General features: G+C 45.9%; 1 protein-coding gene across 3 annotated transcripts in view; it reads left to right on the plus strand.

Annotated features, from left to right (window-relative positions):
- Positions 1-18,230, plus strand: part of LOC144936092 (volume-regulated anion channel subunit LRRC8D-like) — a 69,840-nt gene extending 51,610 nt beyond the window's left edge. For 2 of the 3 annotated variants that reach the window (XM_078862936.1, XM_078862938.1), the window contains 2 exons: positions 1,260-2,407; positions 13,875-18,230. In XM_078862936.1, the coding sequence (XP_078719062.1) occupies positions 1,260-2,407; positions 13,875-14,876 (2,150 nt within the window). In that variant the 3' untranslated portion in view covers positions 14,877-18,230. The remainder of the gene's footprint in view (positions 1-1,259; positions 2,408-13,874) is intronic. The other variant, XM_078862937.1, reaches the window with a different exon arrangement.
- The last annotated feature ends 1,814 nt before the right edge of the window (positions 18,231-20,044 follow it).

Genomic DNA, 20,044 nt, shown 5'->3' on the forward strand with positions numbered 1-20,044 from the left:
GTCTACGCAAGAGGCATGTAACTATTTGCCCCCCCCCTCTCGCGAGTCAATCAACTGGCAAGATTTGGAGATGCAATTTGATTCAAGAATCGACTTGTTTTCTCCCACTTTGTGGTTCAGGTAGCGTCCTCTCGTGGTTGAGGGGGTCGCATGCCCCCGTTCTATGACTCGTTGCACGCGTCGTGCACCCGTGTAGCGCGCTAATGTGTAACATACGCTTTTGGAATCATTGCAGGTCTCCTGAGCATCTCTTAATGCCTCAACAAATGGTCGAATTCTACATTGAATTCTCATTGTAAATGGCATGTTCTAATGATAGGGATAATTCTATTTGACTTAAACTAATGGCTTCTTGTGAAAGAGTCCACATCAGGTGGCGTATTATTATTCCATGGTTGACCCCTGAGTGGAGTTGGGCTGACTTGAATTTGGCCATGGTTTCAACTTATGTCCTTGCTATTGGAAGTCTGTTGCTCCACCAGCTGAGCTATATCACAGCCCCAATACCTTACATCTGTTTAATTAATGAAACATAACTTGTATTATTTTCTATAATTGCTTCTTGATTAAACGGTGGCATCTTTTTGCTGGAATTTCATTAAAACTCTAACGAAGTGTGTGTCGAATACAACAATTAAAGATCAACGTGTGTAGTGTTTGAGACTGAGAATACAACTACTGACCGTGGAACGACTGAATGTGTTCCCTTTGCTTAAATTGACTTTTGCTAATTAAACAACACTCTGTGGCAAGCGCATTTCAGCTGCACGATATATAGCCCAGTGGTGGCATTGGACCAAATTCAGTGTTCACCATGAATACACCAGCACCTGCAGCCCTTAGCCATAGCAACAGTTCATCCGATGTTAAACCACGGTACGCAGTTAACGAGGAAGTGGCTGGCAAGAGAGAGAGGCTTTTGAGTGAGCCCGGCTTGAAAATTGGGAGCCTGTGCTCAAGACACGGATGCAGTAGAATGGGCACTGCGTGCTGCCCCCAGCCATTGTCTTCACAAAGAGCTCTCCCAGGGCATCGGATGTCATAATGTTCTGAGGCCATGCCCCTACTGGACATCTGTGAAAAAGAGCTTTATAGCTCATCGGATTCCTCCTGTCTAAATAAATGTTCCTATTCTGATTCAGAGCTCGAATTCATGATGCCAATTGTGTACTGGCGTGCATTTTAGTTTACATTCTATTGTGTTTCTCCTAACAAGCACACGTGTAATGGTTATGCTTTTGTGTTTGTTTCCACCCCAGATTCTAGTCCCAGTGGCAGACAAACGGGGATGGAATACATGCAATACATCTTCGTGAATCAGAAATGCTACCACGATGTTTTGCCTTGGATATCCAAGTACATGCCTTTCCTTGCCTTAATTCACACGGTCATCCTGATGGCGAGCAGCAACTTCTGGTTCAAGTATCCCAAGACGAGTTCCAAACTCGAGCACTTTGTCTCCATCCTGGGCAAGTGCTTCGAGTCTCCGTGGACCACCAAGGCCCTGTCGGAGACGGCGTGCGAGGAGTCGGAGGTTACCGGGACCGCTCCGCAGCACCAGAGCAAGCTGTCCGACCACGCGTCTCCTCCCAAGAGCAACTTGGGCTCGGTGAGCGCCGGCGATGAGGGCAGCCTCAACCCCAGCATGCCCATGTTCGCCAAGGACCAGGAGAGCGTTCCGCTGGCGCCGGTGGACAAGCAGATGCACGAGACGTCCATCCAGAGCGGCGTGAGCGTCACCATCTTGGACAAGAAGGACGGCGAGCAGGCGAAGGCGCTCTTCGAGAAGGTGCGCAAGTTTCGCCTCCACGTGGAGGAGAGCGACATCATCTACCAGCTGTACACCTTGCAGAGCCTCGTGAAGACTCTGAAGATCCTGCTCATCGTGGGCTACACGTCATACTTCGTGGATCAGATCCAGTTCTTGCACGAGTGCGCGCCGGACGTGGAGGAGCTGATTGGATACACCACGTTCTGCTGCACGCACACGCTGGCCTACCTGCTCCGCAAGGTGCTCTACACCTACATGGCCGTGGTTGTGCTCTATGGCCTTGTGTGCTTCTACACGCTCTACTGGCTCTTTAAGCGGCCCCTGAAGGAGTACTCGTTCGAGAAGGTGCGCGAGGAGAGCAACTTCAGCGACATCCCCGACGTGAAGAACGACTTCGCCTTCCTCATGCACATGATCGACCAGTACGACTCGCTCTACTCCAAGCGCTTCGCCGTCTTCCTGTCGGAGGTGAGCGAGAACAAGCTGCGCCAGCTGAGCCTCAACCACGAGTGGAGCTACGAGAAGCTGCGCCAGCATGTCACCAAGAATGCGCAGGACAAGATGGAGCTGCACCTGCTCATGCTGTCGGGCGTCCCCGAGGCCGTGTTCGACATCCTGGACCTGGAGATTCTCAAGGTAACGATCTTTTCTCTTGCCGGGGGGGGGGGTTTGGAAGCCCCTGTGTTGTGTCCGGGGGCAACCCAGGGGATTTGCAGAGCCAGATAGTACGCGCCCGCGTAGAAACCTTTTCATCAGACTGCTGCCGGATGAGGGGGCCTCCCCCACCGACGCCTCGTAGGCCATGAGGAATATTTGACCGTACTTCACCACGCTGGTCAGTGGCGGCTCATTGAAGGTGGGGTGCAGGAACAACGATGGGATTTTCTGCACTGCCCATAGCGCCTCCTGCTGCTGCATCTGCCTTATTGCACGTGGTGCTCACCCATCCGCGCACGGCACTATCCTTGCTCAACGCTGCCAAGTTCACGGCGTCTGATGGGGGTCGGGTGCATGCCGGGTGCACTGTTCATCGAGTTGGATGAATTGTCATTTATCCATTGAATTTACTCGTCTCGTATTACCTTAAGCGAACGCGAATGATTTAATATGGTGGTACGCAGATCGTTTTATGCCGATGGTGGCTATAACTGAGCACCACGCGAGCACGCACACTGCTCACATTTTAAACATTAGAGATCAACGGGCAAGTACTTATTTAGTTTTATTATACTTATTTAGTTTTTATTTCGCCATCAAGATTGAGCTCCAGATAACCAAGCTAATGTTGTGGTGTTGTACGTCTGGAAGTTAAACTTTTTTCGCGTTGTACCTAGTCAGCCGTGCTAATCGCAGTTGCAGGCAAAGGACAACGAACTAAACACAGAGGAGTTTTAAAGAAATTCGTTTTCAATCTTGATTTAAAAGTCCATAGCTCCAGTGGTTTCCTCTTATTGAATGCTCGGTTGTAACAGACTGGACTGGAATATGGATAGCTGGTATCGATGATGTTTGAAGACAGGATTTGCAAATCTTTAAACGTGTACAGCTTGGAAAACATGTAAACATACATGTATTCGTTTACAACTTAGAATGACACGTTGTTCACGGTGACGTCTGCATCTCGCATGTGCCATAAGGCACAGCGCCATCGCACGCCGACCGTTCTCTTCGGGAGTTAGACAGAACACCGCCTTATTTTTATGCTCCAGTGCTTTTAGTCAAATAAACAATTCACCAAACGTAAGCTTTAATAACGACAATGTTAGCATCATTCTGTCTGTAAAAATTATGAAGGATTCTCATTTTTAAATCCTTTATATTAAGTTCGCTTGCTTGCTTGCGTGCTTGCTTGCTTGCGTGCTTGCTTGCTTACGACCGTGCAAATCTTTCGGTCGTTTTTTAACCCACTTCCCGTGATCCAATCGAGCTGACATTTTCCACACAGACTCGTTGTGCGAGACAATTAATGTTCGTGAAAAAAAAAAAATTACACTTTTTAGGCAAAAAAAATGTATTTTACATTTATTCAAATAGAACTCATTCATGGCTTTGGCTGAACGTCACAGTGTAGGAGCCCAGAGCGTGACACCTCCACAGGCCGTGGCGGAGTAGCGCAGTGGGTAGCGCCCTCGCTTCCCATGCCAAAGGTCGCGGGATCGATCCCCGCGTCCTCCACAGGCGAATATATTTTTAAATCCTTTATATTACGTTCGCTTGCTTGCTTAGGACCGTGCAAAATTTTACACTGTTTAGGGAAAACAAATTAAATATTTAATTACCAATTGCTTAATACTGGCAGACAATCATCTGACCCATAGGTGGCAGTCATCTCATGCCAGAGGACGAGAAGACTAGCCGCCACGCATATAAAGGATTTATAGTGAAAAACTTTGTTTTTACGGGTTTACTTGTTAATTGTAAATTGTGATGCGAAATATAAAAAAAATACTGCAAAGTTTAATCTTTGATTGTTAATATTTTCGTAGTCTTGCGCTATATTGGTCTCTAATTTATTAAATCACGTGTTGTTACGTGCGTGATGCTATTGAGCATTTTGTTTCGTAAAATATGTTATAAAGCGCGGAAACAAATACACTCAGATGTTAAGCTTTTATTGGGTTTATCTTGCAAAAACGAATCACGTTTGCCCCAGATGCTCGTACGTAACTGATCACCACTGCCCTTTCACCTATTATTGATTATGGAGACAATCAGTAAAACCAGCTGACATCCGTGTGGACTTGCGATACCCCCCACCACCATCCCGCTGTCACTATGGGCAACCAAGTTGGGCAACAGTGGACGCATGTCCTCCATGCATGATGCAAACGGTGGCGTATCATATATCACATTCATAATACATTGTGTGGCCTACCTTAACGTGTATAGTTCATGACACCATGACTGTAATTACCTTGTGTAGAAATTTGACATTTTTTATTCCATGCCACGTTCAGCGCTGTCCCATTTAGCCCGCCGCGTACATGTTCTCCATAGAGCTGGCATTCACATTGTGGCTTACACAGCACCGTCAAACGTACACCCTGACCATACCCACCACCTTCACTGTCAGTCAACAGCCATCAGTCACACAAGACAAAGACCCCCCCCCCGTTTCGCATTAACAGACTGTTGGGGCAAGTGCTGTTAGCGAATAGCACCTATGAAGGCCGGCACGGCGCATGATAGGGGTGGTGTGTAGCAAACGCCTCGCCCAGCCGCATTGGTCCTCCCAGTGGGGATGTTTACACCACGCACCAGGTACTCATTTGAGGCTGAGTCGACCTAAGCGAGGCCCACGACCGGTTCAGATAATCGTCACTGGCGGTGTTGTGCCATGAGCGGGAATCGAACTCGGGTCACCAGGTTCCCAACCAAGCGTATATTTACATACTTTAAAACGCACCGAACTTCTTTTGCACCGTACGTAGCCAACCGAACGCAACGAATCGGAGGTTGTGTTGAGCATGTTTTATTGGAAGGACATATAAACAGTGTGTGTGTGGGCACCTGCTCCACAATAGAGGCCACCAATTGCAGGGGAGGATATTTCACTGGGTCTTGCTATCTTTAAAAAAAATACCCACAAATAGCATCTGACACGGGACCGTGTAGCAGCAGCAGCAGCAAACGGCTAGCCGCCCATAGTGACTCCCCCCCCGCCATCCCCCTGGCCACGAGTATCTCAACCGCACAGACTCCCATCCCGCACACGAGATAGTAGACACTGCGTGCCGTCTAACCATTAGTAAAACACGAGAAAGAGAGCAGTGAGGGGTTACTGCAAAAGCTCGGAATATATAACCACTGCTTAAAATATTAGACCAATGGCTCATTGGGTTTCACGTTCGTATCTGTGTACAGTCGGTCAGTGCATTGGATGTTACGCTTAGAGTTGTAAAGGCCATCCGTGTTGAAAATAACCGCGTGTGCCAGGCGTGCCGTTAACCAATTATATTGTCAAAGTCAACGGCCCCATGTCGTGCAGAGCGTGAAGTTGTTCTCTACTCCTGTGGAGTCAATGGTGGAAATACGTCGAGTATGATCATACTGTTGACTTTACATCAAGTCATGGTGACCAAGTGGTACCTATTTTATCATCCCAAAGGGGATGATGATGGGCTGAATTACCACTGACTGGGTTTTGCACCCGTATACTTGTTGATAAAATTACTGCTGCACTACTGTAGTTATTATATTACTAAATAGTACACTCTTGCAAGGTTTTAACCACTTAAAAGCAATTTATCACGGTGTAAATCATAGTGAACAATTGTGTGTGCGTAACAACAAAAAACTAAGTTGAAAATAGTTCCACGAGCGAAGTGTCCCATCTTTTATGCTGTCAGCAATATTGGAATGCTGCGTTCTCATAGCGAAAACCAATTGTTGTTGAATACAATTGTAATTGCTTTCGCGAAAGCCTGCGAAACGTCTTGAGCGTTCCCGATCCGAACAAAGCCAGCGCATCCTGTAAATGTACACGTCCTCCCGAGTTGCGTTACTGTTGCGGCACAAATCTAATGTAAAATAAGTAATATTAAACACGCTTTAATGAAATGTACCGTGCGAGTGATGGCAGAGCTCCACGACTCCTGGAAGTGGCCCCGAAGCTTGCCATAACGTAAGGGGCCGTGGTGATTTACAGCCAACGTGAGTTGAGCGTGGACAATTAAACCCGGGAAAAAGATTGTTTAATTTTTTTTTTATGATAGAATATAGTATTGTCATCATTATGACATACCTATACCAAGTTTGCAGTCGATACGACATTTGGAAGACGGTTGAAATTGAGTTACAAGATTTGAGGATACGACAACAGAGTTAAATAAAAGCGTGTAAAATATAAAAAATACATATTTTTATTTTTTTATGATAGAATATAGTCTTGTCATCAGTATGACATAAGTATACCAAGTTTGCAGTCGATAGCACATTGGGAAGTGGGTAAAAATTGAGTTACAAGATTTTTTTAAGGATACGACAACAGACGGAGTGAGTTAAATAAAAGCGTGTAAAATAGGTGACGGGTAAAAAGTGACTTTTCTAAGCCAGGGCCGTACGCGATCTACTGCTGTCCGCTCAGCAACGGCTGGCTGTACCGCGGTGAGCCAAATAAATAATGCACGAGGAGTATGGAACTACAGTGCAGCTTTATTTCCGAAAGGTATTCGGACATCGCCTGATCAGCCTCACAGACCGTCGGGAAGGTGGGGGGGGTTATCAAGCACCTCTAAAGTTATCAAGCACCGATGAACCCCATCGCATCGTACAAAGGGGGGCTAGCTGCACGACCCTGCACGTGTCTCCCGATTTCTGGCGTCCCCCCCCCGCAAGCTGCTTGTATTGGTCGAGTTAACCCAGGGGACACCTGGGACAGTTTCAGATAAAATCTGCCACCGCCCAGTGATGTTCGGCAAAGGTTTCGTATGCGTCTGAAAAACAAGTTTGCCTAGACTAAAGTATGCATCTATCTTTGACGTCCTGGCAAAAAGGACTTCAGTGCCCCTATTGTCTGTCGTTGATCTAAAGCAGCAACAAAGGGAGATCATTAGCCGGGCCTTGCTGATCATCTGACTGCAGAACGAATCAACAACGTCAGGAGTTTGGGACGAGATCGCGATGACATCACCAGACATCGCCAGAATGATGCCCAGTTGTCACTGATTATTACAACTCCACAAACATTACACACTCGGGAATTGTATCTCACAAATCTTACATCGGAATCATTAATAATGAAGGTGATGTTGTGTTAGATCATGTAAGTGTAAATGCGTCGTTAAACCCGCCACCACCCGACGCAGCCAACCAGTAAAGGTTTGTCACGTAAACGAAGCGTGCCACTTAGTTGCTACTATAGCCCACCGGTGTGCTGGAGAGTAAATCCACAACAATTTAGAATGTGAGTAAGCGTGACGTTTCGCTGGTAGTTTCATCCGGCTACTTGGGGCGGCGATTGTGTCGAAAAACCTTTATTACGAATAATATTGGTCGCGAAACCCACGTGTCAAACCATCTGTTTTCTGATCACTGCAGTGGTGGTTATAGCCCGATAGGATATCAGAACAATCTCTTTGTATAAACATCGCTGAATGGATTTTCAAATACTTTGAGTTATAATCTTATGTAAGACTACGAGTTACACTCAAGGTAAACATTGTATACATTACTTCACTCGGAATTTTTTTGATGAGAGAATTCTTTTGAGATGGGTGGTGGTGGGAATCCGGTTTCAAGTAGGAATCTGTGTGGGTGGCTTTCCTGTAAAGGAAAGCCACCCACACAGATTCCCACCACCACCCATCTCAAAAGAATTCTCTCATCAAAACGCTATACCACAGAGCCCATGGCATTTCTGACCAACACTACCTGGCCGGTGAATTAAGACATGTACATCGGGCCCTCAGGATGAACGGATACTCTGACCGCACTATCCGCCAAGCTGTTTCTCCCACCACACAGAAACAGCCACATGAAACTTCGACCAAAACTATCACGTTACCATACATAGCAGGCGTGACCAAAAAGATCTCCAAAATTCTAAACAAACATAAGATCCAAGTCCGATTCAGTACAGTGCATAAAATCCGTGATCTGATTCCATCTGTGAAGGATGTCGTTCCTGACTTACAGTATCCTGGAGTCTACAAATTGAGTTGCAGTTGTGGTGATTGCTACATTGGAGAAACGAAACGTCATGTTTCTGATCGTGTCCGCGAGCACAAGTCAGATCTGAAACACGGCAGAACTGATTCTTCGGCCGTTGCCGATCATTGCTACAACTCGGTGGGCTCTCATGAAATTGTCTTTTCCGAGACCAAGGTGCTCTGCAAACCTCCTGGCTACCATCAAAGGTTTGTACACGAAACCATACAAATATACAAACACAGACATAATTTCAACCGTGATGATGGTTACAAACTGAGTAATCATTGGAAAGATGTGATTAACCATGCAAAAAAGATTTAACTACACTTATTTGGACCATCTTATATGACAGACAACTATAACAGGTTATTGATAGACAGCCAGGCTTGTTTTACCATGTTTAGTTGTTTCTTTTTTCACACTATTGTTATGTAGGCCAGGCTTAGTCACAAACCGTACCTCTCCATAACAAAGGCTCAGCCTCTTAAGCCTCACCTTACCATATCAATAAAAAGTGTGCCGTACTTGGCCCTTCCCCCTCTCCAACCATTATATATACGGAGTGGTAGCGCTTGTAATCTCTCATTTACTTGATACAGCTGTCGTGGCTGTGACGGTTCCACCTGAAGACGGAAGCTTGTGTTGCCTCCGAAACGTCGTGATTTTTATTTTATTTTACTTTTATTAATTTTAATGTTTTACCTACGTGACTTTACCGAAAAAACCTAAGAATATGAATCCTTGCATTCACGAAAGCTTCAAATCTAGAAAGATTGTTCTGATGTCCTAAAGCGCAGCATAAATATACAGCATACTCATTGCTTATGCAACACAAATCTCCATTGACTATGAATGTAATGTAAACTCCAGACTACGTATAATGTATATGTTGTTTACAATGCGTTTATTAACGGGAGCGTTTGAAAGTCATGCACAATTAATGAATGACAGGCTCGCAGTGGTGCAATGCTTAGACCCAGAGCGCCTCTTAGTGGCCATGCGTCAGAATGCAGGTCATAGCTTTATATTTTTGAACTCAGTACAATACGAAACCATGTTTTTTTAATTTTACCAGGTAAGGCCCCACTGAGCCATATAGCTTTTTTTTAGTAGCAACCTGGCCACAAATGATAGCACATCGAAGTGGCTTATCATGTGGAAATTTATAGCAGCCAATACTCTCAACGCATGATGTGTATTCCATTTGTGGAGGGGAACACCGGAGGACTGGAGAAAATCCACGCAATCACGGGGAGAGAGAGAGAGAATATGCAAACTCCAAATATACAGGCGTCAGGTTCAGGATCGACCCCACGACCTCCTGTATACCAGACGGGGTAGCTAACATCTCGCCATTGTGGGGTGTCAGTAAACAGATTGCTTGCAGTCATGTGAACTTGCATAAAAGCTCCCCACCACTTACTATTAATGACAAGAGTAGTTTAAAGTATACCAAATATGTGCACATTCATGACTAGTGCAGTGCCAACAGGGTTGTCTTTGTGTACGTTCACAAGGGAACAGTGACATGGTGGTTTGCACACCGCAACATGAACCCAGTAACCAGGGTTCAATTCCCAGCCATGGATAACATCAGTGGCGAGTGGTACCTCAACCCATCTTGAGACCTCCCCCGTGTCAGTTCAATATTAAACGAGTGCCTCGTGTGGTGTGTGAACATCATTAGTGGAGAGACAAAGGTGGCTGGCGTTGGTGATGACCACCATTCTCTCATTTGCCGTTCCAGCCGTAATAGGTGACCACAAGCAGCACTTGCCCCAACAGTCTGTGTAGCTTTACGGGGATCTGCTTGCAGGAGCCATTTATAATCCCACGAATTTTCATGTAAATCCAGCAGCGTCCTAATTTAAAAAAAATATATATATATGTAGAGAAGCCCTGACCCATGCCTTTGAATCCATTCCTACTAATTGTAAACATCATCACCAACTCGGGTACTGAAGTCACTCAACGCGGTCCCAATTCCCCGAAGGGCTCCTCCGCAATACCCGAGCTATGAGGCCTTCAAAAGCATCCTCCTTCATGTGCCCAGTCGGCTACATATGGTGCGAAAGAAGTTCAATATCCATATATTTTCATCTTCGGTGGGAGCACAGGCAACCACTATCACCATTTTATAGTGTCTGTTGCTAGACAGGTAAACGCGCAACTCTGGAACATACAACCTCGCCACCATGTTTTCACACCGTATTCATTATTGTGGGAAACACACCACCATCCTGTGTTGTATAATGTTAGTCTGTCCCATGTAGAGAGGTGTCCCCCATATCTCCTGTATTCCACAGTGATGATTCTGATTTCCCCGCACCTCCGATGAGCACGATTGGCTACGTATGGTGCGAAAGAAGTTCAACATACATGCGTACACTGTGCTAGTCTGCATTTTGACAGAACAATGGTCGCCACTGACATCCAGAGTGTCTGTGTTCCAAATAGCCAGCTGTAGCAATTGCCTTTTATATTCTGGGGAGCTGTCACAGGCGAGGATTTCGGTCACTCAGCTCGGCCGAATGTGGTTTGGACAGAAGAGATAAAGGCTTCTCTGTCTCCTTTCGGCCTCCAGCACATGTCTGTCAAATGGTGGCCTGCAGCTGGTACTTGAGTCATTATATGTTTGTGTGTTTCATGCACAGCGATAACCAGCCCATCACTCTGCTCTCGCCTGCTGCTGTGCAGAGCGAGGCATCCAGTCCCACTCGTGGTGTGATCTCACTGACGCTTATTCTGCGGAATACACGAAGGATGTCCCAAAAAAGTAGATGTTGATGCGCAGGAATATCTTGAACATTTGTCCTACGTCCAGCATAATCACCATCCTGTTATATGCAGTGGCATGCATTATGCCCAGCCAGGGCCCACCTTTCCACCTCGGAGGGATTCCTGAGCGTCACGCGTGACCATTTTGCAAAGAGCATCATGACATCCTAATAAGGGCTGCAGATCAGGGAGTGCCAGATTAGGACTAAACAGTGGATGGGGCAACAGAGTCCACCCAAACTGTAGCATGGCTCCAGTTGCCCTCGGGCTTGTGCGTGGTCTGGCACTGTGCCGGAGGGGGGGGCAAGAGGCCTTCTGCCTTTTCAATGTCTGGGGGTGTATATTGGCTATAAACGTACGTTCAGTTTTGCAGCGATTCAGAAACATGCACACGTGAAGCATTTTCATGACAAACTTAGACAAAAACGGACGTATTATGTTTAGGGTGTCCCTCATATTTCCATGTAGGATAACGATTAACTGCATGTATTTTAGTTTTTCAACACGTGGCGTTATAGGCATCCTCGGCCACGGGAAAAAAAACCAATCTGTTGTCGAGAGACTGGCCCCCTGCATGGGAACGTTCTGCCGATACTGGCCAAAAGGCGGCCCCATACATTTAACTGCTCGACCTGAGCGATGTGTGTTCTGATACTTGCATTTGCCTTTTGGCGTTGGTCTCTGGTCTGACACTGGTCGTGAGCCTCGGCCATATACAAGACTGTCTCTTGTGCAGTCCAATCAGTTGCGAGGACAATGCATATATTATTAGCAAATTATGTTTTTTGCATGTTTTTCCACAAGCCCCGTGTGATTAATGCAGGCTTTTGATGCCTTGTGATAGATGTGTCTATTTGGTGTTTGAACATCTTAACACCTCCTGTTTTATTGTCAGAAAAGGTAAATATAGCATTCTTATTTTTCATCATCGTAGATAATATGCATTGCCCCCCATGGAAATAAAACCATGGTATATACTCAATAAAACCAATGTGAATATGACTACACGCTTAACACATGTTTAGAAACATGAATTTAGATCATTTGGCTATTGCTATAAATTTCCACACGATAAGCCACTTCGTTGAGTTATCATTTGTTGCCAGATCGTTTCTGAAAAATAGCTACATAGCTCAAATGGGCCTTACCTGGTAAAATAAAAAATAGGTTTATAATTCCTCATTCTCATTTTTTGATGAAACCTCAAAGGTAATTTGTTGGAGTCGGCTATGTGATTTGAAACTCGAGAAGAGCATCAGAGAAAAAAAATGTACGTAAAATGATTGGTTGTGAGTTTGCCAGATTTGGCTAAATATCGGCTGGAGCCTGTCAAAAGCACAACCATCAACAACTGCCATTCACCACTAAGTGACGGTGACGTCACCACGGTGCCTTTGCCAGGCCAGGTACACTTAGAGACCACGTGAGTGTCGAAGGCTCGCTGAGAGGAGGTCTCGGGACAGACCCGGCTGGTGCCATAGGTTGGCTGACTGAGATGACTGGTAGATGCATCAGCTGTACCCCCTACTGTGCCTCCAGGAAGCACAGCCCAGCCGCCGCCTGTCTCGCCACGAGGATACTTCGGGACACTTTGGGCCATTTGCTCATTTTCTGTGGGAGAGCATTAGGTCAAATCTGCTACTCAGGGGGCAGATTCTTAGGTTTTCCCAGGGCTTGTTTAAAATAATTGACCACGTGGTCCTGGAATGGTGAGTAGCTTGAAGCCATTTTTTTAAAGCACTAAAAACGTTGATAAAAAAGTTTTAGTTGCTCTATAATTTGAATGTGTCACTCAAGCACCGACTGAAAATGCAGTGACACGGCCGGTGTTTAACTCATTTATTCACGAATGATGGAATGCCATCCATACTTTGAACTTCTGTGTTTTGTATTGTTACATTATATACTTTGAAATCCTCGTTCTAATTTACAAAACATCGAAATCAGCGAGTCTCAAGATGGTTTACAACTCAGAGTGGGGGGCCGGGGTGGGGGGAGGATAAAAAAAAAGGATTTTAGGAGAGGTGGTTGAGGGCTCTGAGCTAAAGAGGTAAAACGGAGTGAGCCGTCGTCGGAGCAAGAAGAGGGAACTGGTGAAACCTGACTTGGGACATTGGGAGGGAGAGAGTTGCAGATGAAAGGGGCAGCTGCAGAGAGGTGGCGATAATTAATGCGTGCGTGGTGTGTTGGCTGAACAAGAGGGAAAAGGCGTGCCCGGTGCATGCTTTTAACATGCACCGTCTGATGAACTTTCTTCGCACCATACGTAGCCAACCATGATAATTTGAGGTGCGCGGTAAGAACTAACTAAACACAAAAAAGCAGTTCTAAAGAAATTCGATTTTAATTGAAACTGCATAGCTCCAGTGTCTTCCTAACATCGGAAGGAAGAGCGTTCGAGATGGCCGCAGAGGTGCATACAAAAGTGCGCGATGCGGTAACCGTCTTTGTTCGGTGGTTAGCTAAATGCCGCTGCTGCAAGGATGAGCGGAGTTTGCGTGATGGTTTATGCTCCTTGACGAGATCAGCAGCAAGCTATCGTGATTGTGTTGACCAACTTCTAGGTTCATTAGCACGGATGTTCTTTACGCGTCACAAATAACGTTTGTAACGATTGTTCATCGTCACCAGCGTGACACCGCGTGTGTTCATGACGTCCTCTCGTCCCTCGCAGCTCGAGCTCATCCCGGATGTGAAGCTGCCCGCCAAGATCTCGCAGATGAGCCGCCTCCAGGAGCTCTGGCTGCACCACTGCCCGGCCAAGTGCGACGCGTCGGCGCTGTCCTTCCTGCGCGACCGCCTGCGCGTGCTGCACCTCAAGTTCACCGACGTGGACGAGATCCCGGCCTGGATTTACACCCTGCGTAACCTAAGGGACCTCTACCTCATCGGCAACCTCAACTCTGAGAACAACAAGGTCATCGCGCTGGAGTCGCTCAGGGAGCTGCGTCACCTCAAGCTGCTGCAGCTGAAGAGCAACCTGGCCAAGATCCCGTCCAACCTCGCGGACATCGCCACGCACCTGCAGAAGCTCTACATCCACAACGATGGCACGCACCTCCTCGTCCTCAACAACCTGAAAAAGCTGGTGAACCTCACCGAGCTGGAGCTGCAGTACTGCGAGCTGGAGCGCATCCCGCATGCAGTGTTCAGTTTGATGAGTCTGCAGGAGATTGACCTGAAGGGAAACAGCATCCAGACTATTGAGGAGATTGTGAGCTTCCAGCATCTCAAGAGGCTCACCTCCATCAAGCTTTGGCACAACAAAATAGCGGTCATACCGGCGTCTATCGCATACGTGAAAAATCTCGAGCGTTTAAATCTGTCCAACAACAAATTGGAGGCGTTTCCGAACGCGGTCTTAAACTGCGTCAAGCTCCGGCACCTGGAACTGAATCACAACCAGATCGAGTCGATTCCGCTGGAGGTGGGAACGCTGCAGAATCTGCAGCACCTGTCGCTGACCAATAACCGGCTGAAGGAGCTGCCGGCGGAACTTTCCAACTGCTCCAGGCTGCGGATGCTGCTGCTTTCCGGCAATCAGTTGAAGGACGTGCCAGCGGGCCTTGTCCGCCGTCTGCCACAGCTGCACTTGGAGATCAAGGGAAACCCGATTGAGACGACGCTTCCTGAAGTTCAAATCCTACTCGACTCTGGAGGCCCCACGTACTCCTAACTTTTGACGTGCCCAACGATGGAACGCACATTTTTCCACCTTATTCCCAATGCATAGTTTATTTTAGTAACCACCCTGCACTTGTTACTACGTATGTAAGGCTTCGGATAATTATCTTAAAATAATGAAAGAGCCAATGTTTGCATGACAATTTTTTTTTTTTATTCGAGGTCCAAAAGTTTCGAGGATTAGCGCCGTGTGATTGGAGCGTGACATTGACGGAAATGATCAGCACAGTGGTTACAATCACAGCCGTGTAATGGGCTGGGGGAGCAATGTTTGCACAAACAGAAAACTAAATCAAATTCAGAAACTATTTATTGCCACGTTGGTGAGATAAATTTTGCAGCATCCTCCATTTCAAAGTGGCGCGCGTGTGATTACGGATCTTAAGGTGGCTTAATAGTGATTGAGGTGACGTGTTAACTCAGAGATTTAAAATCATGGAATGACCAGGATAGCAAAACACATCGCAAACTACAAATGTAGCTGTAGTTATAGATTGTCATCTGAAAGTTCAAAGTAAGATTGTTTTCCAGCCATCGATTCAAATTGATTCGTATGCCAATGTTAGGAATTGAACAAATATTTCACAAATATAACCGAACAAAGGAAGGAATATTCACGCGAAAGTACGAAAAAATACAATTCCAAAATGTGATAACCAAAGCGAGTTTTTGAATTGTGACCCCAAATTGGGACAGTTCATAAAATAATGAGGGAATTGGTGCAGGGGTTTAATTCGTCCATGAGTTGGTCAATCTGGCTTTGGAGAGTGATGAGGGGACAACATTTGAATTCCGTATCATCCCAATCTCACACGATTTGTTCACCCATCTCCTGAACAAATTTGCCATTCCTGTCCCTTAGTGTCGTGCACAAATGATTTGTCCCATCCCATCCCTTGGGAGGCAGCAGACAAAAAGTAGTGCAAAAGACAAAAAACAGTACAGATGGAAATTCAGAGATATGGTAAAAAAGGGGATGCTGCACAATACACGAAATGTCAATAGCATACAGACCAGACGAAACAAACCATGCTCCAAATACAGAACGAGAATGTACGCATGTATGTTGAACTTCTTTCGCGCACCGTACGTAGTCAACCGTGCTCAGTGGAGGTGCGGAGGAAGGACAACAAATGAAAACAAATCGTTTTCAATGTAGATCAGTGGATTGCTCCTGCGGCTTCCCGATATCGGAAACAAGAGCGTTCCAGACGTCCGCAGAAGCGCATCTGAAAGCGCCGCGCGATGCGGCGACCGTCTTTGTTCGATGGCCAGCCAAAAGCCGACGCTGCTGCTGCTGCGAGGAAGGCCAGAGGAAGTACCCTTGGCGAGAGTGCAGATACAATCGGCGCATACCAAGGCCTTGCTCTCCTCCCAACACGGGGGAGGCTCGGCGTCAAGGGGACGGTGCACTGAAGGGCCAGTGGTCAGAATATATTTTTTATCTGTTAATAATAGTTTGATTGCAACCAAAATCTAGGGTAATTTTTTTTTTTCATTTCCACAATCAATGTCATTTTATGAAATGGAAATCGTCAAAAATGTCTCTTACGATTAATTATTACGGTGGGGAAAAACATTGTCCCGACGAGACAAAAAACTGAGAAATGTGATACAAATGTGTACAAACAAGAGGGATAATCCCTTGAATCGAATCAGAAAACCGCATCACCTAGTTGAATTAATTGTATCACTGCCACGTACACGTGCGGTAATGTACACGGGGGTGTGCATGGGCATGCACGCATGTGTTACATTATTGTTCAAGATGTTCCGATCTCTCTCCCCACAAACACTTGCACCTTCCCCAAATCCCCTAAGCTCAACTCCCGTCTCATCTCATCCCATCACACGTTTCTCTCTGCCGTCCCATCCCGTGAAGTTCTAAAATCAATGATCCTGTCCTTGTCAGTTCCCGTGGATATCGTCCCTTTTGCCGCCTATCACCATCATTTATGTTCATTCCCTGCCCGCGGGAGCCCCATCGCAATCCTCTCTCTCTCGCCGGGAGATGCCTTGGACTGACCAGTAAAAGCCACTGGTAATGCAATGCCCACTCTCAACCTTCAAAACACTGAAATATTGCACAATATTCAGGTGTTGTCAATGTCCTGGGCAGATCTAGTCAGCTAAGTGTTTTACTAGAAGTGCGATTCAGACGGAAGTCAACACGTCGTGCAATGTCTTTATTCAGGTGGCTAGCTCGCGCCTAGAGTAGGGGTGGTGGGCGTTGTATCCACGGTGGATCAGAGCCCCACATTGGGTGCTTATGGAGAGACTTGTCACATGCTGCTGCTGCTCACGTCGTCTGCCTGATCTCTCCCTCCCCACAGAATCACCCGTCAGTCCAACAAACCCCTGCGCTCTCTTTCTGCCACGCATTCGGATTTCACGGTTGGCGGTGTCATGGCTTGTGTATGAATATTCTCAAGAATTTGCGCCTCTTTACACTTTGCATACATTTCAAGCTGTCATCGTTTTTTTGCATTTATAATCTTGACATTGGCTGACTATTTGCACTTGATTTAGTTTATTTTTGCGATGTACAAATAGCGTGGGGTATTCAATCTAGGATGTCCCCACAACACTTGAGGGGGGCGGCTGGGGGGAGGGGTGGGCACAACGGTAACACAAATGAGGTGCAAAGGAGGACGTTAACAGCTGGTATAATGTGGGGGTGATGGTTTCATTGATTACAATTAAAACCAACCCGAACATTTGTTTATTCACACAGGGGAGATACCTCTGCAAAAATGGTGAATGTGTAACGGTCCCTGGCAGTTCTACCGTGATGGACTGCGTGGTGAAGTTATATTAATGTCGGTTTGCCGTTACGTCCACGTGTGTTCACTTGCAGTCTTACAGTGGTCACTTGTCGACTGCCATTAACAGTGTTTAATGAGACCTGCCATGTGTCATGTGTTGGTTGCATTGCCATCAACCTGTGCACATTTGGTCACGGAGGAAGGCATAAAAAAGTAATGTAAAAATCTATATTTTCTGTAATGATATTTGTGATAGCAAAATTTAAATCAATAATCCAAATCCATACCATACCTTAATGAAAATCCAGTTGTTAACTTTTAGAGCCCTGCAGATGGATAGCCCAGAGCCCACGTTGTTTTGTCAGCACGCGTTTCATGGACCAATGCTTAAATAAGAGGAAACATGTTTAGAGTAATTCCAACTTTGTTTATATATGCATAGCAAAGATGACTTTGTATATCAAAGCTATCTTTTCATTTGCTTTATCAAAATTTGCACAAATGTATGTTGCTGTTCCTATGCTGAAACTTAAAATTAGATTTTTTTTTCTATTGAATCATGTCATTGTTTTTATTCCGGTTACGTTCACACACAAGCTGAAATATATTTTCAGCCTGGTTGAACTGTTGTCGCAGTTATTGTTAAGGAACACCTGATAAGGCTGTCACAGCCTTCCATTGCTCGTGCAATTAGTCTGAGTTGTAATATGAATACTTTTAACTTTGGATAGAAAGAGAGCGACTCAGAGGCACGAGGAACGACAGATAGATGTGAAGAAAGCCATGCGATGAGCCATCACCCAGCTCTGCAGTCCTCTATTAAGGTGCTGTCAACCAATTGGTATTTATTATATGTTGGGAGGAAATCGCAGCACTCGCAGAAAACCCACATTAAACTAAACTATTTATTTTACCAGGTAAGGCCCACTGAGCTATGTAGCTTTTTTTCAGAAGCGACCTGACCGCAAATTAGAGATTAACAAAGTGGCTTATCACGTGCAATTCTATAGCAGCCAAATAATCTAAACGCATGTCTAAATACGTGGAGGGAAAAACCAGAGGACCCAGAGAAAATCCACGCAACCACTGGGAGGAACATGCAAGCTCCAAATATACAGCAGGCGTCGGGGTCGGGATCGAACCCACGGCCTCCAGGCGAGGTCGTTAACATCTCGCCACCGCAACACCAACCGGTGCCAGGGGGAACCACCATCCCATACAGACGGAGCAGGTGGAGTCCACATTTTCCTCCATACTGCATTCTCCTGGCGAGCCAGGTATGGCACCTTGACGTCCACGGGAAAGAATTTTCACATTTTCACGATCCACCAACCCTGCTGCCTCCAGTGTGCTTGATTGCAGGCTGCAGGCTTCTTGTGCGTAAATGTGCGTGTTTTAACATTAAACACTCACGTTTTTTGGATCCATAGGAAGCACATTTATCAGACAAACCCTATAAAAAATGTTTCACAATAGGACATGCCTTTTCCATGTTACCTGCATCAATTGTGGCACATTCCATAGTCTGCACAATCACAAAAAGGTGGGAAATGTGTGCTTCAAACTATTTTGCGCAATTGAACACTTATTTTACATGGACTGCTATTGTTCAAGTCATTATGGATAACAGGACAAATATGAGGGTGTTCAATACATCGTGCCATTTTTCAGAGAACGCCATTCCAGACTATACTTAATAAGGTCCCGTGATATAGCTGCTCAATCCGAGATATTCATACTTTGATACCTGCATTGCCTTTGTGCCGTTCTCGCCTTTTGTTATCGTTCTCTAGTCTGACACTGGTGAGACTAGGCCATAAAGGAGGCTGCTGTCTCTAGTGTAGGCCAATCGGTTTCAAAGACAATGCCAAATATTATGAGGACATGTTTGTTTGCATGTTCACCACAAAGTACGTGTGGTTAATGCAGACCTAATTCCTTGCAAAAGTATTTCGTGTTTTATTGGAAGCACGGGTAAAACCTTTATTTATTTTTCATGCTTAATCATGCTGATAAAATCACTAAAATATTTTCGCCTCGGTGGCTTCCAAAGGTTGGAACACCAGCAGCAGCAGAGACATATTTTGGTTTGTGCTCAGGCTATGGCCCCACCACTGCTTTTTCACAGCATCGTCACCATTAAACCACCTTCCACTTTGAGCTTCTCCCGGAGGTCTGCGCAGACGGAGGACCAGGTCTGGGCTGCATGCATGACGTTCCAGATCATGACTTAAAGCTTTCGTGACTGCAGGAATTCATATATCTTTGGGTCTTTCGGTAAAGTCACGTAGATAGCTTAAAAAAATAATAAAATAAAAAAAACTACGACGTTTCGATCGCAACAAAAGCGACCATCATTAAGTGGAAAAAGGGGGGGAAGCCACGAAAGGCAAGC

Source organism: Lampetra fluviatilis, chromosome 15, assembly GCF_964198595.1.
Source record: "Lampetra fluviatilis chromosome 15, kcLamFluv1.1, whole genome shotgun sequence".
NCBI classification, from domain to species: Eukaryota; Metazoa; Chordata; class Hyperoartia; order Petromyzontiformes; family Petromyzontidae; genus Lampetra; species Lampetra fluviatilis.